Genomic DNA, 26054 nt, shown 5'->3' with positions numbered 1-26054 from the left:
ACACCGTGGGTCGCACGAGGATAGAGCAACGGCATGCATACAACAACATCTAATCTGGCCGCTCATGCTCTTGTGGTCTAGGTACCGGGGTTGGGAACCAGTCCTCTCACCCAGCACTCGCGTCGCTCACTACCGCCGCCCCATGCCACTAAACACGCTCGACAAGTCACTCTCCCCACTCGAGTACTTTCTCGCGTGCCGGCGCGCACCAGCCGCCGCAGCGCTCTTAGCAGCCGCAGCGGCAGCAGCGGCCGGCAACCTGGCCCGGTCAGCAGTTGGTGTGCGATCCGTAAGCGTAGCCACACTACCCTGCAGCGTCTCGTCGCGCAATGTCGTTGGGGCGAGGGACTGTTCCTCGCCCTCATGAATAGTCGGGCCCTCCCACGTCCCTCTCCTCTCCCCCATGGCAGCTTTGAGTTCTGGTTCGAGACTGGAAATACTCCCCGATCCGCGGTTACGGCGCCGAATCCGGCCGGCCTGTGAAAGACTAGGGGCGCGTGTAAGTCCTGGTCGGCGGGGAGTGTCGACGCTTCCTTTACGCTCGTGAGCCTCGCTTTGGACGGGTTCGGGAGACACCGTCCTGACGACCATGGACCAGCGAACGGCGCGTGCGAGTTCGTCGACGCTCTCGCTCGTTTCAAGATCGTGAGCTTCCGCCTCGCCTGGTTCCCTAGGCGTGTAGAAGGACGAGTAGCGAGCCTGTGTCGAGAGAACTAAACACATCTGTAGGAGGCGCGGTAGGTCTGGACCGGGTTCGACCGCCGTCAGGAGCGGAATCAGGCGCGGAAGGAGGGGGAGGAGGATGTGGACCAGGAAACCGGAGAGGAGGATATGTCGCACCGCAATTGGGGGTTGCTGAACTATTGCGAGTGGGCGGGCTGTCGCGCTTGTTGGAATGTCGCGGACTTGCGAAAGGGGGAGGAATACGGCCTCGATATAAGGCAGGATCTGGCTCCAGAAGAATGACCATACCTCGGCTGCTCGTGAGACGACCTTTGCCTCGTCGATTGTGTCAAACTTGGCTTTGAGGGTGAGCATGCCGCTCGCGATAAAGTCGCGTAAGTCGGCCGTCAGGACCCCGATAAGGCGCGACGCAGGCGTGCGTTGAGATGTAGTTACAATGTGCGAGTTACACAGGTGGCTGGGGATCAGCTACTTCACGATGGGGCGTACTTGAGATCTTCTATTGCCGTCTTAAGAGGACTACCCGCGAAGAGGGGGAGAACGTGCACGGTCAGTAGGCTCCATGGACTCGAGGATGAGTGTGGGCCGGACGCGATGGGTTCGCGCTCTGGCTGCCCGCCGGGTTCACCTGTTGGAAGTGTCGTGCCGTCCGGGAGGAGGAGGACGCCGCCGGCGCTTGATGGTTGTGGCGCGGGGCGGGGCATGGACACGGACACGAGGGAAGGGGTACCTCGCGGCACGTGAGAGGGGGAGGAGCTGTGCGAGAAGCTGCTGAGGTTGGAGCCGGTGCTGCTCATACCCCCTGGAGAGTGGGGCGGGAGGGGCGGGAGTTGTGATAACGTCGACGAGACCTGGTGTGAGTCGTGAGCTGAGAGCCGCAAAGGAAGTGAGGGAGGTGAGTGAAGGAAGGGGAGAAGAATGGGCGAGAAGTTCTACTCAGTTGGGCGGGCGGAGCCTCCGTTGGACGCGGGGAATGGATGGAGAAGAGGTCACTCACCAGCTTGTTGTCGTATGCGCCAAGGGCCCATGACCCATCTTTCCCCCGAGAGAGCGGGGAGGGGAGGGAAGGCAAGCGTTTATCCCGCACGTCGAGGTTGAGACGTGGTCGCGCGCTCGACGGTGACGGGGAGGGGGAGGTGGCCATGACGTTGGTGTTCCACACCATAGGCGAGGAGAGTTGGCTCGACGCCTGTTTGCGCGAAGGTGTTGTCGTCATGGCCGCGGAGAGCGTAGCCAGGCAGCTGAGGTCGAGGGTGGTTGAGAGAGGATGAGCTGAGAGGACAAGTGGAGGTGCGAGACACGCCTTTAGGGCCTCCACCCTCCACCTGGGGCACCAATTCCATTCGATCATTTCCATCTTTCGTTTTACTCTCACCAACTCAACATGGACGTGTCCAAACTCAAGGTCGTGGAATTACGGGACGAGCTGTCCAAGCGGGGCTTGGATACTAAAGGACTCAAGAAAGACGTACGTAGCGTGTGGATGCCGAGTTGACGCCAGCTTGCGGAGCGGTTGACGTCTGCGATCGAGGCGAATGGCGATGACGCAGGCAACGACGAGGGCGAGGGGCAGGGCGACATGCAGGAGGAGGTGCATGGAATTCAGGATGGTGAAGAGGGTGATGGGAAGGATGGGAAGGAGGATGAGGACGACGACGCGGTCATGACTGAGGAGACCAAGGCCGACCCAATGGACGACCCAACGGAACCTGTCGAACCTGTGGACAATGATACCTTGGCATCTGAAGACGCGACGCTGGACGACGCAACTCTGGACGATGCGACTCCAGACGACTCCTCCAACGCGCAGAAGGAAGGCATGGTCGTCGACCAGGACGCGCATGACGCGCAGAACTCGCAGGACTCGAAGAATGACTCGATGGCCGTCGACGTAGCTCCTTCCACTTACCCCCTTCCACCTTCCCTCACGCACCTGACCTCATCCTACGCCCCCAGCAAGATCCTGTACATCTCCAACCTGCGCCGTCCCCTCCTCTTGAGCGCCTTACACTCCTATCTCACGCCCACCACTCTCCCAAACTCCCCGTCTCTGCCCTTCGCACACGCAGACTATCCCGGCCTGTGGCTGAGCGGTGTAAAAGACCACGCTTATGCCGGCTACGACTCCCCCGAGACGGCATTGGAAGTCGCAGCCAGAGTGCATGGGCAAGTGTGGCCGGATCGGGGGGCGGAGTTGGAGGTACAGTTTGTCGATCCGGCCCAGGTTGAGGGACTCATGGAGAAGGAGGAGGTCGCGTGGGGTAGCAGGCAGCGACTCGTGCTCGCTGTCGAGCGGGAGGGGGACGAGTGGAAGTTTGACGTCGTACCGCCCACCGCGGAGGGGCGGCGCTCGGGACTTGCCAATGTCCCACCAGCCGTCGTCAACGCCAACGCCACCGCGACCGACCCGGTCGATCGGCGTGGTAGCCAGGACGCCAAGCCTCTCGCGAACCGTCTTGTGAACCCCCTCACAGAGAAGGACAAGGACAAGGAGAAAGAGAAGGAGAACGAAAAGCTCGGCCGTATCCGCCGTACCCGCGCCCAACCCTCCCTCGAGTTCCGTGAAGGCCCAGGTGCGCCAGAACGTAAACGGCGAGGCAATAGAGGTGGCCGCGGACGGCGGCGTGGACGCGACCAGGGCGACAACTACAATCCCAGTGGACGCGACCGCCAACAGGGTGCAGGAGACAGCTATCACTTCGGACCGGAGCGGCGCGAAGAGTGGGGCCGCGCGCGCGAGTGGGGCCGCGCAGTTGATCGCGCCGATAGGTATGTCCCTGGCGGCGGGCGCGATCGGTCACCCCGTAGGGAGACCCAGGATAGGTACGGAGACCGTGGAGCGAGGCGGGGTGATCGTTGGCGGCCGTAGATGTATCATGTTGGGTGGTGCTGTGCGTGATGTAGTGCATACTGTCATACTGTTTTCTTGGGTCTTGGAGTGCTGACAGCTGTGGTTGTGGGGGTGAGCTGCTCAAAGTCAATTCATTGACTGCAGCAGCTGCGATTCAGGTACCTGAATGTAACAGCTCTGAGATCTGAGACCGATGCAGTCCCGTCACGTCGCGCTCGAGCGCGTTGAACGTGATCCTGTCCGCGGCAAGCTCAGTCAGATGACTTGAACCACAGCTGCTCTGCTACATTCACAAAGTCGAATAGCAGCCACAGTCGACTAAACGTGATGGAGGCGGCGAGGCCGACATGTCCTGAGGTGTTGAAGGGTGTAATTGTTCCCAGTGGTGCATTCTCTGCACCTCAGAGCAGGAAGCGATGTAGGGACCGCGGTTCGAGGGGAGAGCTGTGAGTGGGTTCGCACATCTGGTCACTGCCGACCGCGCTTGCCCGCTATGCATCTGCAGTTCGCCATCGTCCATTGTGCTTGTTGCGTACGTACCTCATGACGATGGCCGTGAACCAAGCCCTCTCGAGGACTGCACGCTTGCCGTCAGCCAAAGCACGCCCTGTCAGCGACCAACACCGTCAGCCGTCAGCCCCACCAGCCGAATGCTATGGTTCATCTAACGGCGGCCCGCATCTACAACTACAAGTGGCAGGGCCGGGCAGGCCGCCCGGTATCTCTACCCTTCTCCCGAGCGTACTGGCTTACGCCTTGCCGATCTTCTTCATCTCCTCGTGCATCATCGCACCGATCTGGCCGGGCGACTTGGCGACAACGGCACCAGCAGCCTCAAGCGCGGCAATCTTGTCCGATGCAGCACCCTTACCACCCGAGATGATCGCACCGGCGTGGCCCATGCGACGGCCGGGAGGTGCGGTCACACCAGCAATGAACGAAACAACGGGCTTGCGGTTGGGGCCCGAGTTGTGCTCTTGGAGGTAAGCCGCGGCCGTCTCCTCCATGTCACCGCCGATCTCGCCGATGAGCACAATACCCTCAGTCTTGGGGTCCTCGAGGAGGATCTTGACGACGTCGATGTGGGTCGTGCCCGGGAACGGGTCACCGCCGATACCGACAGTAAGCGACTGTCCGAGACCAGCGAGGGTGGTCTGGTTGACCGCCTCGTATGTCAGGGTGCCGGAGCGCGAGACGATACCAATGTTGCCCTCGGAGAAGACGTGGCCGGGCATGATGCCGAGCTTGCACGTCTCGGCCATGATACCCGGGCAGTTGCCGCCGACCATGCGCGACTTGGACTGGGACCGGAGCGCGTTGTACACCTTGAGCTGGTCGCGCTGGGGAATACCCTCAGTGATCGTCACGATGAGGGGGATCTCGTTTTCGATCGCCTCAAGGATGGCGTCGGCGGCACCGGCAGGGGGGACGTAGATGACGGTCGCGAACGGGTTCTCGGCGTCCTTGGCCTCCTTGACCGAGCCGAACACCGGCAGGCCGAGGTGAGTCTGGCCCGCCTTCTGGGGGATGTTAGTGGGGTGTTGCCATGACTACGTCACTGCCAAGAGCTGCTTGTCGGCCTGTGGAGGCTCTCGGTGCACAAGCTGGTGTCTCCCGCCGCAAGTGCGTGTCGCGCTAGATGGAAGCGCCGCGCCGCGCCGCGCACGATCGCCCGACGTCATGGTTACGTTCCATTCTGCCGACACGCGCCGCCCTCCTCATGACCAGCGGCACTTGGCTCGCCAACCGCACCTCGCCTTCCCACTCCATGTCGACCCTACACTCACCTTGGGGTTGGTGCCGCCGATCACACGCGTGCCGTACGCGATCGACTGCTGGGCATGGAAAGTACCCTTCTAGATTAGCTCTGTCGCCTATGTCGGGGAAACACGACTGACCGTCTTGCCGGTAAAGCCCTGGATGAGGACCTTGGTATCCTTGTCTGTGTGGTGTGAGCCCCGCATCGCGCCGGCGGCAATGGAACGTGTTCGTGTTCATGTCATGACTCACTGACGCAGATGTTCTTGATCGTGTCCTCATACGAACGGGTCACGGACGAGGTTGCGAAGCCGCGCGACGCTAGGGTTAGCTCGTGGGTTGGTTGAAAAGGTGAGAGTAAGAGTGGTACGTACAACGAGCGAGGCGGGTCGCAGTGCGGAGGGATGAGGAGAGCATGGTTAGTGAGATGAGAGGATGAGGAGTGAAGAAGAGGGATGGGAGATGGAGAGGAAGGGTGATGTGATGGGGAGAGAAGATCTTTGTGCGGGTGGTTGTCGTCGACCTAGTGAGTTGGGGAGGGGGGGAGACGGAGGGGCCAGGATGTAACCGCTCGGGTGGTAGCCGTTTGCTTTCTACGTACCTGTACCTGCTTGTACAGGGTAGAGCGCCGGTGACCTTGATGGTGGGGGATCCATACTGGGTCACCTGGTCACCTGAGGGCCACGCGGCACTTTCAGCACTGTAGAGCGGATCATTCATCACCGGTGGTCCGGTCTCTGCCTACTTTTGACCTGGATTGACCTGGATATCGGCCACATACCCGGCACTTCCACTTAGCCCACCCAACAGCACGGCGCGGAATCAATTTCCCCCATTTTCCGGTTACCCGCGGCCTGCCGCCCTGGCAGTATCCCGCAAATGAAGGCCCGACCAACGCCGAGAATGACGTTCTTAGGGGCTCCACTTTCCAATCCCAGAGGTTAGTCACGTGCTTCTGTCCACGTGGTGACTAGTCGCACCATTATTCGACGTGCCTCCTGGAGCTCAAATCAGGCGCGCGACGCGTCCCTCAACCCTCATTACGATCCTGGCTGCTCGACGCGCCTGCTATGCCGACATTTGTTGACAGTGTTGACAGACCCGTCTTGCTCGCCACCTACATCACATCGCCACATCCGCCATGCACGGTGACCAAGCGCTCCAGCTCGTCACGATCGCGCACCGTTCGACTCTCGCGACGGCTCCACAACTCCCCATCCCAAAATACTCCCAAAAGCTCGTCCTCGACATCTGCCTCGAAACACGCCAGCTCGGCGACGCCATCGCGCACGCAACAGCCTCAGTCGAGAACCTGACCCAAGACCCGGCCCTAATCTGCGCCCTCACCATCAAACACCTCGCGGTCCGGCGCAACAAACGCTGCCTCCTTGCGTATCTCCACACCCGCATTGGGGGGATCAAGGAACGGTGGTGGGACGCTGGCGGCGCACTCGCACATCTCCTCGCACCATTTGATGCGTCCTCAACACTAGGGGTTGGGAATAGTACGGGCGACCCCGACGCGCCGGATTTGCGGAGTGCACTCAGCCAGCAGGAGCTCGACCTTATGCGCGATTACTCGAGCCTCGTGCTCGATTATAAGAGCGACTTTCTCGATGTGCTCGATATTGCCGCGCCGATTGGGCGGCCACCTGGAGAGTTGTTTGTCGACGTGCGCGTCGTGAGAGATGCGGGCGAAATCGTGCTCGAGAACGGGGCTAGATTCGAGTTCACCAAGGGATCGCGGTTCTACCTCGAACGTGCGCTTATCGAGCGCCTCATCGTACAGGGATACCTCGAAGAGATGTAGTGTGTCGCGCGCATCGGCGACAGCAAGTGACGCGCAGCTCCACCGAGTGGAACCAAGACCACATCCGACATCTCGGAGCTTGCCCTGAGCCCCATCCTAGACGTCGCCTCACCCCGCCTCGATCCCTCCAGCCTACATCTTCATGGTCCTCTCCGCATGGGTACAGTGTATAATGCATGTTGTCACAATCTAGTAACCGCGCACGGCCACGTCTACACCTTCTACCTCTGTGATCTGGCGTGAGATCACATCAAACAACCAAGCTGCTGTGTCAACGGCACACTCACGCTACTCTACTAGCTCGGTGGCGCAGTCAGAGCCACAATCGTCTTGACGAGGTCGCCCTGTTCAGCTGCAAGCGCCTTCTCCGCCTCGTCCTTCTCAATCCCAAGCTCCTTGACCTGATATCAGCCAACCTCAATTTGGAGAACCCACGAGCAGTTGGACATGCTCGGCATTCACCACAGGCTTCTTGACGTCGAGCGCATCCATCGCCTTGGCGGCCTTGCGTGCCTCGTCGCGGGTGATGCGGCGGCGCTCGAGCTCGACAACGGCGTCCTCCATCTTGTCTGCTGTTAGCTATCTCCTATGTGAACATCTGTCGAGGCTCTCCAGCTGGTATCGGTTTCTTCAGCTGGACGTTTGGACAGCTGCCAGCTGCTGATTCAACTAGTTGAATGTTGCAGGCGGGTGCAAGGTATGCAGCTGTGAAGACGCGCGCAAGATACCCACGCTTGATGTACACACCGCCGTCGGCGAACTGATGTCAGCTTTCCCAGAACCGCGAGCTCACGTCAAGGAGGACCTCGGGGACCTTTTTGTCGTTCACCATGATGTTGTTGTCGAGGTCAAGAGTTGGCAAAGCAATGTCAGATGTCGGTGGCCAAGATCTCCCACGTGGGTTTGGTCCCGTGAGGCCGTGCACAGTACACCACTGCTTGATCAGGATAACCTGAATCGCTGCGTCATGCAGTATGGGGACTGCGAGCCAGCCGCCCATCGACTACTACTTTGCACTACTCATCTCATCTCAACGCCACACCACGCCGAGCGCCGTTCAACGACCAAGCACTCAAAGCCCTGATATTCCCACTGGGACTACTCTCTTACTAGCCCTCTTGGCATCCTCGCCTCCTCGCCCCTTGCGGGCACCCCCGCCATGGCCCACCAATCCCCTCTCATCTCGATCCCACGCAAGACGACAAGTGACGCCGACTGGGCCGGACCCATTCGGTCCACAATCGCGCACTCGTTCGGCGAGGCTCCTGACTCGTACGCTGAGGAAATCGCTATCCTCCAGCGATGCCGCCAGGATGCTGTGCGCGGCGCAAGCTCGGACACAACGGGTACGTCAGCGTCAGGTTGGGCTGACCGCAGCGCGTGACCTGCTGTACAAGTACTTCGGGCAGCTTGAGTTACTCGAGCTCCGGTTTGCAGAGGTAAAGGTGTCATTTGCATGGTGAGTCGGCGTCTCGAACCCTCTCCCCAGCGTGTCCCATTCAGGACGTACTCGCTGCTACCCCCCCGCCTCCCTTCCTACCTTCGTCTAGCCTCCACACTCCGCCCTCCCGCCTTCCGTCACCGAGTCGCTCGCTGCACTCATGACCTCGCTCATCCACAAACTTGACCACTGACAGCAGGCATGACGCGTTCACAAACAAACTCACGACCCAAACCTCTCTCGCATTCGAGAAGGCATCTATCATCCACCTCCTTGCCAGCGTGCTCTCCTCGCTCGCCGCTTCGCAGTCCCGCGCCGACCCCGAAGGCCTCAAGCGCGCGTACTTCAACTGCCGTGCCACCGCCGGTATGCTCACTTACATCAACGAGAACTTCCTTCACGCTCCTTCGACCGACTTGAGCCGCGACGTCGTGCACATCCTAATCAACTTGTCGCTTGCGCAAGCGACCGAGGTGTTCATGGAAAAGCTCGTTGATGAGAAGAAGGCAGCGGGGCTCATCGCGCGCACATCCAACCAGCTCGCGACAATGTACAATAGCCTCTCAGACGAGATCAAAGAGTTTACGGGCAAGGGCGTGTTCGACCGGTCGTGGATGCGCCTCATTGAGGCTAAAGCCAAGCTCTTCTCATCCATCGCTCAATACCAGAAGGCCAAGGCCGACTCGGCGAGTGGCAAGTATGGCGTAGCGCTGGTGCGGTACAAGAAGGCAGACGAGGACGCCAAGGACGCTCTGCGTATCGCGCAGGGGTTCGCGTACCAGATCATATCGGGATCTGACCCCACACTGCCACATGACGCCGGCACGTCCATTGTCGAGATTGCAAAGGTCCACGCCGCGGTTGTTGAAGAGGACAAGAAGCAGGCCATCAAGGACAACGACCTCATCTACCACGATGCCCTGCCACCCGAGGCATCGCTTCCGGCTATCGACAAGCTCCCCCCCGCAACTCCCGTCGTCATCCAGGAAGTGTACCAGAGCCCAGACGTGTCCAAGCTCATCGGGCCAGACATCTTTGCACGCCTCATCCCGCTCGCGGTGCACGAGTCTGCGTCGGTATACTCGGAGGAGAAGGCCAAGCTTGTGCGGGGCGAGGTCGAGCGTGTCGAGCTTTCCGAGGTCGAGGTGCGCGCGGCGCTTGAGCACCTCGGCTTGCCAGCTGCGGTGAACGCGTGGCGCAGAATGGCCGACGGCGACGACGCGGACGCGGATGTCGAGGTGTCGTCCGAGCTTGTGCGCATCGCGAGCGACTTGCAGCGCTCGGGCTCAACCGACGCGCGCGTGCGCAACGTCGAGACCGAGCGGCAGCGTGTCGAGCGGGAGCTACAGGAACTGACGGCGCACCTCGACAACGAGAGCCGAGAGTGCGAGCGTGCGCGCTCCAAGCATGCTCCGAACTTTACGCAGCCGCCCAGTGGTCCGCAGACTGCGTCGTTCCGGCAGACGATCACTGCCAATCTGTCGGCGGTGTCAAACGCCGCGACGAGCGACTCCCAGCTCGCCAAACTGTGGGCAGAGATCCAGCCGGATATGGCAGTGCTTCAAGCCGGGCCTGACGCGCTACGTGCACAGGCGCGCGACGTCGCACTGGGCAAGACACAGACCGTGCAGCCTGCTCCAGGCGAGAGTCTCCTAGACTTTGCGGACGAGGAGCAGGTGCGGCCGCAACTTGACGCGGCGGAGGCGGACGCCCTGCGCGCTGCAGCCAAGGAGGCTGGGGACAAGTTGGACCGCTTGTCCAAGGTCCGGACGGAGCGTGACGATGTCCTCAAGGATCTGAAGGCCAAGATCCAGAGCGACGACGTGTCCAATCTCCTACTCCTGAACCGGCGTAGCAGCAATGTAGAGCCCCAGCTCTTCGCGGCCGAGCTGGAGAAGTTCCGTCCGTACCAGAGCCGCCTCGGCAGCGCTCTGACCGCAAGCAATAGCCTCACCTCGGAGCTGGAGGCAATCGTGCAGAAGGTGGAGCGTGGTCGTGGTGTGCGGGAGCGTAATCGTGGGGCGAAGGAAAAGGCGTCCCGTGTCAAGAGCTGGGAACGCCGCCTGCAACGTGCTGGCGCGACCCACGGCGAAGTGGCGAACGGCCTTGCCCGCGCAGAGGGGTTCTACGCGTCCATTGAGGAGGTGATCTCCGACCTGCGCCGCGAAATCCGCTCCTACGTAGGCGCGCGCAACACCGAGCGTAACAAGATGGTCAGCGACATCGAGATGCGTAACCGTATCGGGGGGAGCGTTCGGTCTTCAGTCAGCCCCGCCGCATCGCCACCTCCCCCGCTACCGCCGCAGGCCCTCTCAGCTCAATTCGGCGGCCTCTCCCTTGGGAGCAGCCACCAGTCCCCACCGAATGCTCCGTCCCCTCCAGCCAACCCATACGACTTCTCGTCCCTCAGCCTCCCGAGCGCATTCAGCACCGCGCCCTCGCCACCCAAGCCATACTCAGCGGCTAAAGCCCCCTCGCCACCCGCGAAACCATCTTACCCTTCCTTCCCGAGCGGGCGCACCATGTCGCCATACCCCGCCCCACCCCCGCCCCAGCCGCAGCGCCAGTATTCCTCGGCCTATCCCACGCCTAGCCAGTACCAGGCTGGCAACCAGGCTCCATACCCACCGCCTCCTACTGGCCCCGCCTACCCTCCTACCTCGGGCACGACGCCCTACCCTCCCCCTACCTCCGGCTCGGCATTCCCTCCTCCTCATACTTCGAACTCGGCTTTCCCGCCGCCCCCGCCGCCCCCACCCTCGCGCTCCTACCCCACGACGGCCGGGTACTCGTCCTCGGCCCCAGCTCCACCCTCCGTTCCGCAGCACAGCTACCCGGGATACACGCCGCCGCCGCCGCCGCCGCAGAGGCCGACATACGCGCCGTATCCCCCTCCACCTGGGCAGCCTCAGCAGTCATACGGCCAGCCTCCACAGCAGTACGGTCAGCCGCAGCCTCCACAGCAGTACGGTCAACCGCAGCCTCCACAGCAGTACGGCCAGCCTCCACAGCAGTATGGCCAGCCCCAGCAACAGTACGGCGGACACCGGTACTAGGAGACATGTGACGCAGAGGATTCTATGATGGGTTGCTACCTGATCTATGTTCGCTACGTGTTTCAGGTTCGCTACATTCGGCGCTGACGTGCTACTCACGTACGCCCTTGGCTCTTACTGACCCCTCCTCGCCGCCTATGCGCCCAGTTACGCCTTCACCCTTGACCGCAGAACCGCCATAACTCTCAAGCACGCCGACGGGCGCAGCCCTCCCTGGCCATCCCCCACACTCCTCGAACACGTCGAGTCTCCAGCATGCGATGGCCTGGACGTCGACGCTGCGCCGTTGAACATCCAGCATGCCGAATGACCCACCGCTAGAATGACAGGAATACCACTCATCGGGATCGGAGAAGCGTGGCTGGCGGAGTGATGGGTTAGAGAAGCGCCGCTCGTGTGAGGAACGAAGGGGTGTGGCAAGCGAGGGCATGCCCTCACCACATAGGGGCGCAGACAAGTCGAACTTGGCCGAGCGAGGCGACACAGCCTCGAGATTCGGGGACAGTCCACGACTCCCACCGGCACTCTGTCCCCAATCGCCCCACTCGCCAAATTGGAGACCGGGCTCGAAACGTGGTGAAGGCGAATCCCACTCGAAAGGCGAGATTCGGGGTCCTGGGGACGCGTTCCATAGATTACGCCACCACGAGACAGATTGGGAGGGCGTCACGGAGGAGGAGGAGGGGGGGGAGGGGCATGGTGGTAAGAAGGGCGAGGGAATGGCACTGGAAGGATCAAAGTGTGACCATGGGAGTGGGGTTGGATGGAAGACCTCCCTTGGGGTGTGGGGGTGTAGGAGGGCCTCTGCGCGTTCCAGGAGTGAAGCGCCAATGTCTAGGGGTGTTACTTCCCGGCCTCCGGCGCCGGGTTGATCGGGATCGCCAATGGGAGTGAATATGTCCAATTGCGGGTTACGCGCGCCGTGTTGGGGACTCGGATGTGGACTGCGATTTGGACTGAGTAGGAATAGAGGCGGCGGCGTACTCGCAGGCGGGGGGGTTACGAGAATCGTGGGTGTTCGTACGTTTGGTAAAGTCTCAGCAGGGACAGCGTACAGCTCGTCGTCGGGCGCGTCAGAATCGCCCAGGTGCCTGCGCTCGCGGTACTCGGCAATCTCCCAGCCTAGGCGTGCGTGGGCGTCCGTCTGTGGTGGAGCGTTCTCGATGTACTCTTCGTCGTCGCTGTCCCATGGCCAGTCGGGCTTGGACTGCCGGGGTGAAGAGGAGCGTGATTCCTCCGAGATTGTTGGGAGTAAGGGAGGGTGCCTGTGTTCCGTAACATGTGGGTGTCTGTGCTGTCTGGTGTCGACGGCGGTCATGATTAGGAGGATATGATGAGGAGGTGAGAAAAAGAGAGAAAACGAAGGAGGAAAAGAAGAGGAGATGGGATGAGGTTGTAGATGTTACCGGGCCTCAATGAGAATCCCACGGCTTGCGGTCTGACGACTAACAGAGAGCCGTGCCCTTATCGTGCGAGGGCTAGATCGGATCGGCTCCGATTATGTGTAAGTGGATGCCTCATGTCCTCTCCGATCTTACCTAGCTTTGAGGGAGGGCACGGCGCGGAGAAAGAGGTAGCATAAACTTGGTCCCCTCGGTGTGGAGGGGAGGGGGGGCGATGTCCGCCGTGTCTACGCCCTGGTCGCCCTCGTTGAGTCATGGCGATCTGCGCCCGACGTCCTCGAAGTCTTCATTCTGAGCTCTGAGGTCTGGAGGATTGTCGTGTTAGCTTGGTTGTTAAGGAAGAGGGAAAAGGGAAAAGGGAAGAGGGAACAAGGGGAGATGGAGGCAGATGGGAAAGAGAGGATGGGGAATAGTCGGAGGAATGATAATCACGCAACTAGTGATGGAGATGGTTGAGATGGAGGGCCTCCACCGCCCCACGTTGCGGGGCTCCGATACCACGTGCTTTGCACCGCCACTCCAAGCAAGTAGACCCGCGTCGGATCATGGGTTGACGCGCAGTATCATAGGCACAAAGAGGCGGGGTATGTATATGTCCAATGTACGTACATTCAGATGCAGGACCATGGCTCCATCGATAGGAGGGCGCATTTGTCTGAGAGCTCAGTCCTCTGTCCCCGGCTAGAAACACCCGTGTACTTGGTACTCGTGTCGAGCTCGGTGTCATGCATGCAAGCAGATGTGGAGCAATGTTGTTGGTGCGATTTGGGGTGTGATAGGGGAGTACAAGGGAGCGGGGGAGCGGGGGAGCGGGGGAGCAGGGAAAGGGGGAGCGGGGAAAGGGTACTACTCTTGGCATCATCTAGCGAATGAATGGCAAATCACATTAACCCCTCAGAAGCCCATAAGCCTCCAAAGGAGGGCATTAGGCCGGGTTCGGGCCGGACAAGAACATGTCGTACGGTGGGGCCTCAGCCTCATCCTAAGCCTTGACAATCGTGTCGTACTTTCCCACCTCTTCCTCATCACCTTCCTCATCTTGCTCACCATTAATACATCCTTCTTCGTCACTATTCCACAAACACAACACATACCCAAAGCACAGGTACGTTTCCCTTCCCCGCACCAAGCACGGGCCCACCACTTGCAACATCCCCATCTCCCACACATTGTCCCCTCCTCCTCATCTGCCCCTCTATCCACTCCTACAATGCCGCACATCAACTTTCCCGCGATCCGTCCTCACCCAACCCCCTTCCCCCGCCGCAACACAGAGCGAGCGTGCCTCGCGAATATCCTCCAATCCTCGTCCAGCCCACCATCCCGTCCCTCTTATCCGTCGCCATGCTGACAGACCTCTTCAATCATCGCACTGTACATCAACACCACTCTCACCACCCTCAACACCGCATCCATACACACCACGCCCATCACCAACCGCACCATCCCCAACGTCCACACCACCACCCGATGCCACGCAGCAACCCTTCACCTCCAGGCCACGACATGGCGATGCCCGCAACGAGCATGATGGCCAGCAACCGCGCGGCCTCGGCGGACCGGACTGCCAGCCCGCCCGCGCGCACTGTGCCCGAGCGCCCAGGTGCGCCGACCAGTCCGCGTTCTAGTTTCCTAGGGAGTTTTATGCGCGGCCGCTCCCGCGCAGCGAGCGTCACCAACACGCTCACGGGCGCTGTCAGAGGCAGAGTCTCCTCGCCGACCGTTGAGGCTCCGAACCCACTCGATTCAGTGAACCGCACTGTGTCCTTGCCCACGGCGCCACAGACGGTCGATCTTCCCCCGGTTGACCCCGCGCTCAGGCGCACACATCGCATTCGCCTTGTGCCGGTGCTCGAGTCAAACCGCTCATTCTCGTTTGAGCCCGTCCAACGCGAGATGGGCGTCATGCACGTCCCGCCGGGCATCGTGCCTTCCATCGCGGCTGCCAGCATGGGCACCGCGGGCCCACTCGTCAACGGGCGTTCTCCTCCGCTCCTCATGAAGATTGGTCGCTTCACTGACCGGGTGCAGCAGGCAGCCGCGGCTGAGGCAGCGGCGGCTGCGTCGGCAGTGGTCGCCGCCGCAAGCGAAGCGGCGGGACCGTCAGCGGGACCAGAGGCAGCGGCCGCGAGCTCATCCGCGGCAATGGTGGCCGCCGCAGCTGCACACGTGCCCCTTGTCGGAGGAGGTGGCGGAGATTTGCTCTCGCCTCGCGCTGCGTTCAGGAGCAAAGTTGTGTCACGGTCTCACGCCGAGGTCTGGTGCGAACCAGGTGGCAAGTTCTACATTCGAGACACGGCTAGTTCGTCAGGCACCTTCCTCAACCACATACGGCTGTCGAGTCCCAACGTCCAGAGCAGACCACAGCTGCTCAAGGACGGTGATGTGCTGCAGCTCGGTGTCGACTACCAGGGCGGTGCGGAGGAGATGTACCGCTGCGTCAAGATGCGCGTCGAGGTTGGTCGCGAGTGGCAACAGCGCGGCGCGTCCGAGTTCAAGTGAGTTACAGAGGGTGATCCAACTGACATGCAGCAAGAAGGCGATCAAGCAGCTCACGGCGCTGCGTGGCGAGACTGACAAGCCCGGTCAGCCAGGCCCATCACAAAGGCCAAAGGGCCGCGCCGTGTCCGACTGCTGCATCTGCCTCTTCTCTGTCGCCCCGGCCCAGAGCCTGTTCATTGCGTAGGCCGTGCGTTTGTCCCTTTCTGACGCCAGCCCCTGCTCGCACGTCTACCACTACAAGTGCATCCGCCCACTTCTCGTGCAACATCACCCTGGCTTCTCCTGTCCGCTATGTGTATGTTTCCTTTCCCCTACTCGGCTGACACCAGCGCACGTACGCGAACCTGGATGAGGACGTCGAGATTGAGGACGCATGGGACGCTGCGAGTAGGAGGCTGTCTGTGCGCTCGCGCCACAACTCGACCGGCTCAATCCGGCCCGAGCCAGAGCTCGAGGAGGACGTGCTGGGCCAGCTGAGCATCAACGGCGTTCTCGCCTCGGTCAACGGGGATGACACGATGGAGATCTCTTCGCATGCCAGCGAGGGCACGCCAGCTGTGAGCGGCACCGGTACACCTGCTGAGCCGGACGAAACGACGCCGTCGAGAGCGACCACGACGCCCATGGCCATTGGAGACCGCCCGACCCTGGACCGGCAGGACACGAGTGTGAGCGTCAGTCTCGCGCAGACGCCGATGAACGACATCTTCCTTTCGACCCTTGTCCTGAACAACACCACGCCGACGTCGTCAAACACGCACGAGACGCCGGGCGGAAGCGTGGCGGAGTCTTCGGTCCGCGCGACACCCGAGATCCCCGAGGAGCCGGCCGCTGAGGAGCGTGCCACGCGCGCGTCGACTGAGCCCAGGCGGCGGCGTGGCAGCACCGAGAGTGGCCAGTATCTCCTTCTTGCCGACTAGCTTGTTGCGTTACCATGTGATTTATTGCACGAACCGAGGGGAGGGATAGGTCCAAGTGAGCGGAGCGAGCTGTGTGTGCACACGAGCAGCGACTGGGCACGAGCTGTGTCAGCACTGTATTGTCAGCACTGTATTGCGAGCGGATGATGGATGGCATCAGAGCGGAACATGGCTCAGCTCGGATGGGTGCGCAGATGAGGTTCTACATGCTGACCATGCCAACTTGAGCATTTCCAACCACCGCAAACAGCATTCCGCGTCTTTGGAGGATGACAGGATGGGCGATCGATCGGACGGAACTCCGCCTCCACCTCCACCGGCGCTTCCCCACAGACAATGAAATATGTTTGCGCCAGCCCACCTTCTTCTTCTTCTTCTTCTTCGTCTCAAATCAACATGCGCGTCTCCCAACCCCTCTCGCTCGCACGTACGCTCCCCCGCCGCCTCCTAGCGCCAGCCGGGACACCAACTGGCGCGGCATGCCCCGGCACGTCGTCCAAAACCGTGCCGCAAAAACCCAATCCCCTTCCACCCGTGCGATACCATATCTTCCGCTCGCCGCTGCCGTACCCCCAAGGCCTGGAGTTGCAGCATCGCGTCATTGAGGGGCGTCTGCAGCGGCGCGAGCGGGGGGAGAGCTCGGCGCAGGATGTCATGTTCTTGCTTGGTGAGTGATTCATTGAGCGGATGGGTATGGAGAGAGAATGTAGGGTTGGAGTGGTTGATGGAGAAGGGCAGTGCTGGAGGAAGTAGACGAGTGTAGAGAGGCCCAGACCGAAGCGACCTGCTAGTCGATCGAATGGCTGGGCCATCTCTCTCCCAACCTTCCTTCCTTCTCTGCTCCGTCGCCTCATTCGCTCGCCTCTCCGCTCCTTCCTCACTTCCGTTTAACCTTCCCACTCCCCTCTAGCCTCATCAGGCTCGCCTCGGCGCTGTGCATTTCGGGCTAACCCCAGAACACACCCCAACCTACACCACAGGCCGCCGCGACAACTCGCCCAACCCCGATACTCTCCACCCCGAGGAGGAAAAGGTGCAGGATGTCGGTGCGGGCTTCTACATCACCAAGCGTGGTGGACAGGTGACGTACCACGGCCCGGGGCAGATTGTGGGCTACCCCATCCTCGACCTCACAGCCATGGGCACGCCGACCCGCTGTTACGTCGAGTACCTCCAGTCCCTGCTGCGCGAGTATGCCGAGGACCTCGGGCTGGAGGTGGTTGCGCCGCACGAGGACGGGCACGTCGGTGTGTTCCGGGGACGTGACGAGAAGGTGAGTGAAGCGGCGACGGGCCGGGTCTGGGTTTTCCAAGGCCACGGCCGTCTGAAGGATTACCAGCTTGCGGCTGGTCGTATATGGGCTGACTCCAGCTCGCCTCTATCGGCATCCACCTTCGTCACCGCATCACGTCCCACGGCTTCGCGATGAACGTCACTCCCGAGCCTGTGCCTTGGTTCGACCTCGTCACGGCGTGCGGCCTGGCGGATGTGCGCGCCGTGAGCATCTCACAGCTCCTCGAGCGACAGGGCAAGACTGGGCCGAGCGTGGCCGAGTGCGCGGCCGCCCTGGTGCCCCGCTTCGCGTCGACATTTGGCCGCGAGTTTGTACCCCTCGACGCGCCGGCTGAGGGCAAGACGGCGGGCGAGATCGAGGCGATCAGGGATATCGTTGCGGACATCACGGCGCAGGCGGAGAATGCGGAGAAGGAGGCTGGCGGGTGGCCGACGAGGCCGCGCGTCAAGGCCCAGTAGATTCCTGTGCTCGATGCATGACTGTCACGGAGGGATAGGCCAAGCCGACATTCACTGCGGGATGAAAAAGCATTCACGCGACTGCGGTGAGTTATTCCCAGCATTCCGCAGCTTGTCAGATGACTGGAGTAGTGATTGATTAATATCACTGTATCAGGTGTAGCCGACCGTAGCGAGGGCGCAGTTGGCCAAGGTTGACAATGTCACCCTGGAGCAATTGGTGCCTGGTAACCGAGGAGTGCGGAAGTGGGGGGTGAGGGGGGACAGATAAGCGTCACCTAAACTTGTCACAAGCAGCTATTTTAGTCTCACACCTCGTCTTCCTCTCGCTTCGTCTCGTTTCGTCTTGTCTCGCTTGATCGCATTGCTGGCATTGCGTCCAACTATCATCTTGATTCTTCTCCTCCTCTCTCCTTTTTGACGTTGACCGCCGCTCACTTTCGAGATAAGCCAACAGCACGGACCTCCGCGGAACCGACATTCCATCATTCATCCACATCCGCCTCCACCCCGCTCTTCTCCTGCATCCCGCTAAACCCATCCCACCACCGATGCCCTTACTCCCTTACATCCCCGTGATCTCATCCACCCTTCCCCCTCCAACCGGGCCCTACGGTGTGGGCTACGCTGTCGTCCACGCTCCGGCACAGATCTGGTATCGCCCCTCGCCGGTGTTCAAGGACTCGTCTCCGCGGGCTGGCGAGCCCGCCCTCCGTATCATCGGGAGCACGTTTGCGATATATTACCCCACCGATACGCGGGGAGGGCGCGCGCAGTGGATTCCTGACCCTGTGGGCGGCGTGTTGGCTGGTTATGGCCGGTACTTTGGTGCGGGGGAGTGGCTTTGTGAGTCCTTGTCGTAGCCGATGTTGCCGAGCAGCTGCGATTCAATTACAATCAGCAGTGGTTGACCCCAAGTACCGATTGTCAGTGGAGCCGCATCACGCTATCAAGTCCCTGTGTCACCAAACGCTCCCCTCCGGCCAACAGACAAGCCATACCCCCTAGTCATCTTCAGCCACGGCATATGTGGTACCCTCACCACCTACTCGTACGTCGGCCGTGGTCTCGCTAACTCGCTAACTCAGACAATGGGCCGCCAACCTTGCGAGCGAGGGATATGTCGTGTTGGCCATCGAGCACGCCGACGGGTCTGGGCCGTACGTCGTCCTCCCCGACGGTGATGGCGAGTTACCGTTGACCATCATGCGGGAACTGGAGTGAGTTAACCTCGTGTGAGCGGACTGACCACAGATGGGACGACTCTCCGGACTCGAACCCCACCCCGACGTCGTCGTCTCCGTCATCTACGGCCAGCTCTATCTTCTTGGGACTCTCGGGACTGGGAAAGGTAAAGCGGGGCAAGGCCGAGGCCGACCTCCGCGCGCTCCAGCTCGACCAGCGGGTACGTGAAGTCTACGCTGCGCACGCGGCCTTCTCTAACCCCTCGAATTGGAAAGTGGACGGGTTGGACGAAGCAAAAAGGCCCAAGTGGACCGCGTCCTTTGCGGAACAGGTCGACTCATCCCGCCCGGCGCTGGCGGGACACTCGTTCGGCGCATCCACCGTCTTCCGCGCACTCGAAGCCCCACCCGACGATTACAAGCCGCTCGACGTGTCTGCAGCCCTAGCCCTCGACCACTGGTGGGAACCTTTCGCGCCACTCGGCGACCGGCCGCCCATCGTCGACCCACCACCAATCCTGGCCATCAACAGCCAGGAATACACCCTGGCGTCGCAATGGCCATTTATCCTAGAGGACTGTCAGAAAGCACAGGCAAGCCTCGTCACGATCATTGGGACCAATCGTACGTCATAATTGAGCGCGCTGACTGACACCAGACGAGAGCTTCTGCGACTTTCCCGTCATCGTGACTGCCTCTCTCGCCACCGATATGAAGTACCTCAAGACAATCCACCAACTTTCTCTCGCCCTCCTAAAGGGATCGCTCGACGACAAGCTGGGCACACCGGATGGAGGCAAGTTTCCGCGGACATGCTTTGGGAAGATGGCGGGACGGCGGGGTGAGGTGGTCACTCATCTCCGCGGTAACAAGGTTCAAGAGTCCCAGACCGCGGATACGCCAAAACAATGACGAGAAATGGGCCGCGCCTGTGGCCGTGTGTTTTCTGTTCCTTTTATGTGTATCGTAGCATGATGTATCTGTGAACATAGACACATGTTGGCCGCTGAGCGCTATGTACAGCGCAGAACCCCACTGCGCCGCGACAGATCGCAGCAACCCAACACTGCGGGTGACGTCGTGACGTCGCTGAAACGTAAGTGTCACTGTAACTGCCACCGGCCGAGTTCCCACTTACGTTGCCGGTGAAATCACGCAACTAGCCCATACTTGTCCAGCAGGCTCTCAGAAACCTCAGTAAAACCCTGTTAAGCGCGTTCACTTGAATACTCAGCGCGAGGGGAGAAATGGGCGAGTCAAGTTTCGGAGTAGAGTTGTTCCGCCCCCCAGCTGCCACATGGTACACCTTAACGCCGAAGTGCTTGTTGGCTCCCGGGTTCATTCCAGACTCGTGCAATAGGCCGTGGAAGAGCGCGTGTGTATGCTGCTATGTGAGCGTGTGACACTCGTTGTGGCACCAGTTGGCGGGTTATGAGCGTGCGGAACAGAGTGGGCCCGAGTGAGTGGCACGTCACTCTTGAGCGCTACCCACATACATCAGTGCTGGGGCAAGACAACCCGCGCCAGACTGTGGACGGGTATGAAGCGAACAGCCATGCCACACACGCAGCACCTTCCTAACAACAACACCCAAGCACCACAGGTCGTCGCGCTACGCTCTCCTCCACTGCGACAGACAAGTAGTGCATTCCCCGGCCTCTACACGCGCCGAAAAATATATAGTGCTACAACCAGTGTCCTGGTCATGGTATATTACGGCTCGTGTGAGCCTCAATGTTCGTGTCGTATGTAAATGTGCATGAACGAATGGCGTTGTTGCGGTTGGACGTTACGTGGCGTTGAGTAGTGATTAAGCGCCTATTTCTTGCCAAAAATGCTCTTGATGCCGCGGCGCCTCTCCTTTCTGTCCTCGGTGGGCGCGACAGAGGACGCGACCATGTTGGCGACGTGCGGCGGCGGAGGACCGCCAGGGACGCGCGGGTCGCCCTTGAGGAAGCGACCGAACGATCCGGTCGACGCTGCAGCCGACTGCTGGATGTACATGCTCTGCGCGTTGCGGCCAGAGTCCATCGGAATGCCCATGCCGGGGACCGCTGTCGAGCGTCTCACACGCGCCGAGCGGTTGTCGGCGAGCACGTCAAAGCTTGCGCGGGGCTGGATAACACGCTGCTGTGGGACAAACCCGCCATTCCACTGCTGGAACGGAGTCGAGGTCGACGAGCGCGAACCCGTCGAGTTTGGTGACTCGGACACCATCGGACCGGGCGACTGGTTCCCGTGCGCAGGTTGGTGATAGCGTGGCGAGGCAGTGGGGAAATAATCGGTGGAAGGAGGGACCCCGGTGCGGTAGTTGGTGGGTGGCTCGGCAGACAGCGAAGCGCGAGGGTACGGCATCGACGACAAGCGCTTGTTGTCGTACATGCTGCCACGCATTGAGAGCGCGTCGGCATCGCTGTACATCTCAGGAGAGCCCATGTTGGGAGAGCCGTGGTTGGGAATCATCCCGGGAGGCAAAGGCGGCAGGTTCTTGTGCCGGTTTGGCGACGTGTTGAGTTGTGACGCGGGCGACAAGTACGAGTTCACGGTGTTGCCCGACTCGGGAGTCTCAATTGCAGGCATCGTGGTGGTCGAGCCCGCGTAACGCGAAGACAGCGAGGGCTGCATGTTGCCCTTACCGGCGTACGCAGGATGATGAGATGGCCCGTTCGTATTGGGAACCATCGTCTCGCGCAGAGGCTGGGGCTCGTCAAAGACCACGGGAAGATCGGGCGTGACGATCGGCGGCGCGACGCCATTGTGGGACGACCCAGTGAGCATCTCCATAGTCGAACCCATGAGCGAACCTCTGCGTGCATTGTACCCCGCCTCTGCAGCCCCAGGTGGCAACTCGACGGCGGGCGCAGTGCTACGGCGCGGCAGATCAGTGGGTTTGTCTGGCTGGAACCGCGAGCTCGTAGGGCTGATGTCACTGGCAGACGAGCCTAATGGTGCAGACACCGAGCGTTGGCCTTGGCTTCCTGGAGCCAAGGAGCCCTGGCTGTCGTTGACCATCGAGATGGACGAGCTGGAACGTTTGCGGTCGTGGTTGCGCTCGCCGCGGTTGACGAGGAAGTTCATTGGGGGAGGTGGCACAAGGTCCGACGTCGAGTTCTCGTCGGCTGCGGCAGCTGCAGAGAGAGACTGTCTACGGTCCTTCTTGTTGCTGCCCTTCTTCATCTTCTGGATGAGGCCCTTGATGCCGCCCTTCTTCTTGGGGGAGACCTCGTCGTCGACATTCTCGCTCGCGTACGTGGACACCTGCGTAAGGCGTGCGGTGGGTTGGTGCGTTGCCGTGACCGACATTGCCCGTGGACGCTCCTGGAGGACCGCAGGTGGCGCTAACGGGTCGTCGTAGGGCTGCCCAAGGAATGAGCGTCTGCCCGAGTAGCTTGGCCGGCTGGGAATGAACGCGCTGACACGCGGGCTCTCGTGCACCTGGTACGACGAGGTGCGGTTACGGCGGTCCATGTCGATGCCGAGGTGCATGTCAATCATACTTCCGCTGCCACCATGGCTGCCAGTGAAGAAGGACGTAACAGAGTCGCCAAATTTGCCAAAGAAAGAGCGTCTGTGGTGGCTGCCAATGCTTCCTTCCCGCTCCCGCTGTTGGCCAGCGCGCACCGCGAACGAGAATGGGCGGAGATTGGTGGAAGCGGGGGAGCCAAGCTCATCGTACCCAGGCCACAGGTCCTCCGTGTCCGACCAGTCGTCCCCGGCATAGAACTTGGACTCGCGGCCCTTGGGACCAGTTGAACCGCTCGGAGCCTTCAGGTGCGAGGTGCGGTTCGACGGCGACGTTCCGAGGCCAAGAGCTGGAGCAGGACGGATGTTGGTCGCAGTCGATAGGCGCGACGCGGCAGATGTCGGCTCGCGATCGTAATGCGTTCTAGGTCGCGCCTTGATGCCAGAGTTGAGACCAGCGGGTGTCGACGGGCTCTCTCTTAGTCTGGGCACCGGCTGTTGCATCGTGACTGGCGCAGACCGGGCCGTGCTGATCGAGGGTGTCTTGATGGACGGCGCGCCACGCTCCATGCTGACGCGCGCGGTGCGCTGGGCAACCATGCTGCCACTGAGAACCGAATCATGGCTGTCGAGAGTGGGCGATGGGGGATAGGTAAGCTCCTCTGGCTCCGGGTACTGGCCGAGCCTATGCGCCTCTTGTCTGAGTTCGACGATGAGACGGTACTGTCCGCGGAGATAGCTCTGGAGGATCTGTGCACGGAGGGCAGACGACGAGGGAAACTGCGAGTTTCAGTAGTGCACGACTTGGATTGCACTCACCATGGTCATGACGTTCTTGATGCCTTTCTCCGTCAAGGGACCAGGGCGCGTGCCACGGAATCCGGCAGGGAATCCGTCACCGCCAGAACCTTCCTCCCACTTGAAGCCACGCCAACCGATGCGCGCCACCTGAATGTCACGGTCCTCGCGCCGTTGACGACGCGCGTCTCTTGCCTGATTCTTCTTGCGTGCGGCGTCGTCAGAAGCCCCACCCGAAGTGTGAGAACGGGGGCTCGAGAGTGTCTCGCCATGAGTGCTGCTCGATATCGATTCGTCAACCGACATGGCTGACAGGGACACCGAATGGTCGATGGACATGCTGCGCAAGACGTCGTACTCGCGCGACTTGAGCTCTTCCAGCGCAACATCACTGGCGCGCTCCCAGACACCGTGACCAACCACATCGACGTCAGCGAGGTCACGGTCGCGCATCATGCACTCGAGACAGATCTCCTCGCCCGGCTTCATGCCCTGGGGTATCTGGAGACCGCCGCTTGGGCCAGCGCCCGGCAAAGCCGGCAACGCAGGGAGGCCAAGTCCTCCGCCGGATTGCCGCATCTGAAGCTGGGTAGTGGGATAGGGCCCGGCGTCTGCCAAACCAGCTATGGCGGGTAGGTTGGATGCCGAGTTGGTAGGTTGATGGCGCGACGTAGGGAAGGGTGCAGGCACCGAGTTGGACTTGTATTGAGACTGGTCCATTGGAGGCGCGAAGCTGGCTCGTGGATCCGTGGACGCACGGCTTTGCTGTTTCGGTTGTGGTGGGCGCGAGCGACGAACCGTCAGAGGGTCACCGGTCACGACTCCGAGTGCCGCCATGTTGGCCTTTGGAGACGTCTTAATCGAAAAGGATGGCGGACGCAGGACCGGCGCGGCGGCAGCGACAGCGACTGGCATGGGCATGGGCATCATGGAAATGGTGTCCAAGGACTGTGTTTGCGAGGAGGTGGTGGCCGCTGCACCTTCCTCGGTCTTTGGGGTGCGGGGAAGGGATCTCTTCTTGTTCGGAGATGAAACTCCCTTTAGAGGACGCGAATCCACAGCAGTGGTCGTGCTACTGGGAAGCTGCGGTTCGGGAAAGGACACCGATGTATTCAACGTCAGCCCCGAGCGACGGGTCAAGGTGGGAGATGTGGGGGAGGAGAGCAATGTCGGGTTGGCGGCGACACGCTTTGGCGCGGGAGAAGGTGAGCCAGGTGCTTCGTCGCGCTCAGCTTCGATCGACGCTGCCAAGGATAGATGTCGTGAAAGCGCCACCGGGGGTTGTTCGAGCTTGACAGGGGACGAGCGCGTGTGGTGTGTGTCGGGCTCAATTACGATTCTTCGACGAGGGACGCTTGGAGACTCTCGCAACCTCGGCGACGTAAGGTCGAACGAGGAGGAAGTGGGAGTCAGGAGAGGTGAGGGAGCGCGGGCGTCGCGCAGGGTTGCCAGTGGCGGGATAGCTGCTTGCGCTCCAGAGATTGGTGAAATGAAAGGTGTCCAGGACGTCGGGCGGTCACTGGTAGATGGTGGTTTCGGGGTGGTAGTGTTGCCGTCGTCGTCGTCGTCGTCGTCGTCGTCGTCGTCGTCGTCAAACTTGAACGGTGAGCTGAATGATGCAAGAGAAGGTCCGTCCGAGGAAGGGAGAGAAATGGGAGAGAGGATGGGAGGTGATCCAAGCGTAAATGAAGGGATGATAGGGAGCGAGGTGGAGGATTCCGTGCCAACTGTCAGCTCTTCGGGTGTGCGTGTTGGTGGGACGACACCTGTAGCTGCAGGCGGCCCAGATGGCGAATCTTGCCCTAACCGTGAGTTGATCGAGGCTCCTGGTCCAAGTCCGGACGAGGCCAATGTTGGCGCGTCGACTGAGGTGAACAGGGAGCACGGGCCGTCGACTATTTGCACAGAACGAGCACTGTGGGTACCAGTAACGTTGACGCTGGCACTGGAGGCGGGCCGGACAACGGCGGCGCTTGGAGGACCGGGGTTGATTGAATCAGACGCGTACCGCCGGTGAAGACTTGCACCGCTTTGCAAGTGCTTGGGTTTGGGCGTTGCGTTGCTGTCGGTAGCTGTAGCGGTGGCGGTGGCGGTGGCGGCACTGGGGTATGGGCCAGAGAAGGAGGGGGAGATGGAAGAGCTTGAGGGCGATGTGTGTGAGGGAAGAGATGAGAGATGAGTCAAGGAATCAAAGGAACTGAGGTGAATGGAAGGAAAGTGGAAGCCGGTTGGAGAGGTAGTCGAGGTGCGGGATGTAGATGTGGTGGTGGTGCTCGTTCTCGAGATTGTCCCTGTCCTTTGAGGTTCGATGAACGTGTTGCGGCGCAAGGGGTTGACGTGAGAGGTGTGGGGGTCTGAAGGGGGGGCTGGTCCTGACGAAACGTGGTTGGTGGTGGGAGTAGAGTAGTTTGAGTTGGAGGTAGTAGGGCGTGA

General features: G+C 61.0%; 11 protein-coding genes across 11 annotated transcripts; 6 read left to right on the top strand and 5 right to left on the bottom strand.

Annotated features, from left to right (window-relative positions):
• Positions 1–129: 129 nt before the first annotated feature.
• On the bottom strand, positions 130–1900 carry CcaverHIS019_0102070 (uncharacterized protein; the record flags this gene model as incomplete). Its single annotated transcript, XM_060597756.1, has 3 exons — positions 130–1141; positions 1174–1535; positions 1682–1900. 3 exons carry the CDS (start codon positions 1898–1900, stop codon positions 130–132), a joined length of 1593 nt encoding a protein of 530 aa, XP_060452755.1.
• Positions 1901–2068: 168 nt separating this feature from the next.
• CcaverHIS019_0102060 (uncharacterized protein) lies at positions 2069–3553 on the top strand (the record flags this gene model as incomplete). The annotated part of the gene is made up of 2 exons (XM_060597745.1): positions 2069–2152; positions 2186–3553. The coding sequence occupies 2 exons, from the start codon at positions 2069–2071 to the stop codon at positions 3551–3553; spliced, it is 1452 nt and encodes a 483-aa protein (XP_060452754.1).
• Positions 3554–4284: 731 nt separating this feature from the next.
• LSC1 (uncharacterized protein) lies at positions 4285–5710 on the bottom strand (the record flags this gene model as incomplete). The annotated part of the gene is made up of 5 exons (XM_060597734.1): positions 4285–5055; positions 5323–5388; positions 5434–5477; positions 5546–5614; positions 5668–5710. 5 exons carry the CDS (start codon positions 5708–5710, stop codon positions 4285–4287), a joined length of 993 nt encoding a protein of 330 aa, XP_060452753.1.
• Positions 5711–6434: 724 nt separating this feature from the next.
• Positions 6435–7103, top strand: PSF1 (uncharacterized protein; the record flags this gene model as incomplete). The annotated part of the gene is made up of 1 exon (XM_060597723.1): positions 6435–7103. The coding sequence occupies one exon, from the start codon at positions 6435–6437 to the stop codon at positions 7101–7103; it is 669 nt and encodes a 222-aa protein (XP_060452752.1).
• Positions 7104–7292: 189 nt separating this feature from the next.
• CcaverHIS019_0102030 (uncharacterized protein) lies at positions 7293–7935 on the bottom strand (the record flags this gene model as incomplete). Its single annotated transcript, XM_060597712.1, has 6 exons — positions 7293–7337; positions 7391–7396; positions 7427–7504; positions 7539–7672; positions 7836–7863; positions 7897–7935. 6 exons carry the CDS (start codon positions 7933–7935, stop codon positions 7293–7295), a joined length of 330 nt encoding a protein of 109 aa, XP_060452751.1.
• A 327-nt stretch (positions 7936–8262) lies between these two features.
• On the top strand, positions 8263–11600 carry BRO1 (uncharacterized protein; the record flags this gene model as incomplete). Its single annotated transcript, XM_060597701.1, has 3 exons — positions 8263–8449; positions 8481–8562; positions 8744–11600. 3 exons carry the CDS (start codon positions 8263–8265, stop codon positions 11598–11600), a joined length of 3126 nt encoding a protein of 1041 aa, XP_060452750.1.
• Positions 11601–11691: 91 nt separating this feature from the next.
• CcaverHIS019_0102010 (uncharacterized protein) lies at positions 11692–12918 on the bottom strand (the record flags this gene model as incomplete). The annotated part of the gene is made up of 2 exons (XM_060597690.1): positions 11692–12215; positions 12585–12918. The coding sequence occupies 2 exons, from the start codon at positions 12916–12918 to the stop codon at positions 11692–11694; spliced, it is 858 nt and encodes a 285-aa protein (XP_060452749.1).
• Positions 12919–14473: 1555 nt separating this feature from the next.
• On the top strand, positions 14474–16425 carry CcaverHIS019_0102000 (uncharacterized protein; the record flags this gene model as incomplete). Its single annotated transcript, XM_060597679.1, has 4 exons — positions 14474–15501; positions 15536–15685; positions 15719–15800; positions 15835–16425. The coding sequence occupies 4 exons, from the start codon at positions 14474–14476 to the stop codon at positions 16423–16425; spliced, it is 1851 nt and encodes a 616-aa protein (XP_060452748.1).
• Positions 16426–16821: 396 nt separating this feature from the next.
• On the top strand, positions 16822–18177 carry CcaverHIS019_0101990 (uncharacterized protein; the record flags this gene model as incomplete). Its single annotated transcript, XM_060597666.1, has 3 exons — positions 16822–17092; positions 17382–17698; positions 17797–18177. 3 exons carry the CDS (start codon positions 16822–16824, stop codon positions 18175–18177), a joined length of 969 nt encoding a protein of 322 aa, XP_060452747.1.
• Positions 18178–18728: 551 nt separating this feature from the next.
• Positions 18729–20273, top strand: CcaverHIS019_0101980 (uncharacterized protein; the record flags this gene model as incomplete). Its single annotated transcript, XM_060597655.1, has 5 exons — positions 18729–19023; positions 19096–19228; positions 19266–19397; positions 19432–19985; positions 20020–20273. 5 exons carry the CDS (start codon positions 18729–18731, stop codon positions 20271–20273), a joined length of 1368 nt encoding a protein of 455 aa, XP_060452746.1.
• Positions 20274–21179: 906 nt separating this feature from the next.
• CcaverHIS019_0101970 (uncharacterized protein) lies at positions 21180–24551 on the bottom strand (the record flags this gene model as incomplete). Its single annotated transcript, XM_060597644.1, has 2 exons — positions 21180–23603; positions 23643–24551. The coding sequence occupies 2 exons, from the start codon at positions 24549–24551 to the stop codon at positions 21180–21182; spliced, it is 3333 nt and encodes a 1110-aa protein (XP_060452745.1).
• Between the last annotated feature and the right edge of the window lie 1503 nt (positions 24552–26054).

This window comes from Cutaneotrichosporon cavernicola (assembly GCF_030864355.1).
Source record: "Cutaneotrichosporon cavernicola HIS019 DNA, chromosome: 1".
NCBI lineage: Eukaryota > Fungi > Basidiomycota > Tremellomycetes > Trichosporonales > Trichosporonaceae > Cutaneotrichosporon > Cutaneotrichosporon cavernicola.
This window is presented reverse-complemented; position numbering and strand designations above follow the sequence as displayed.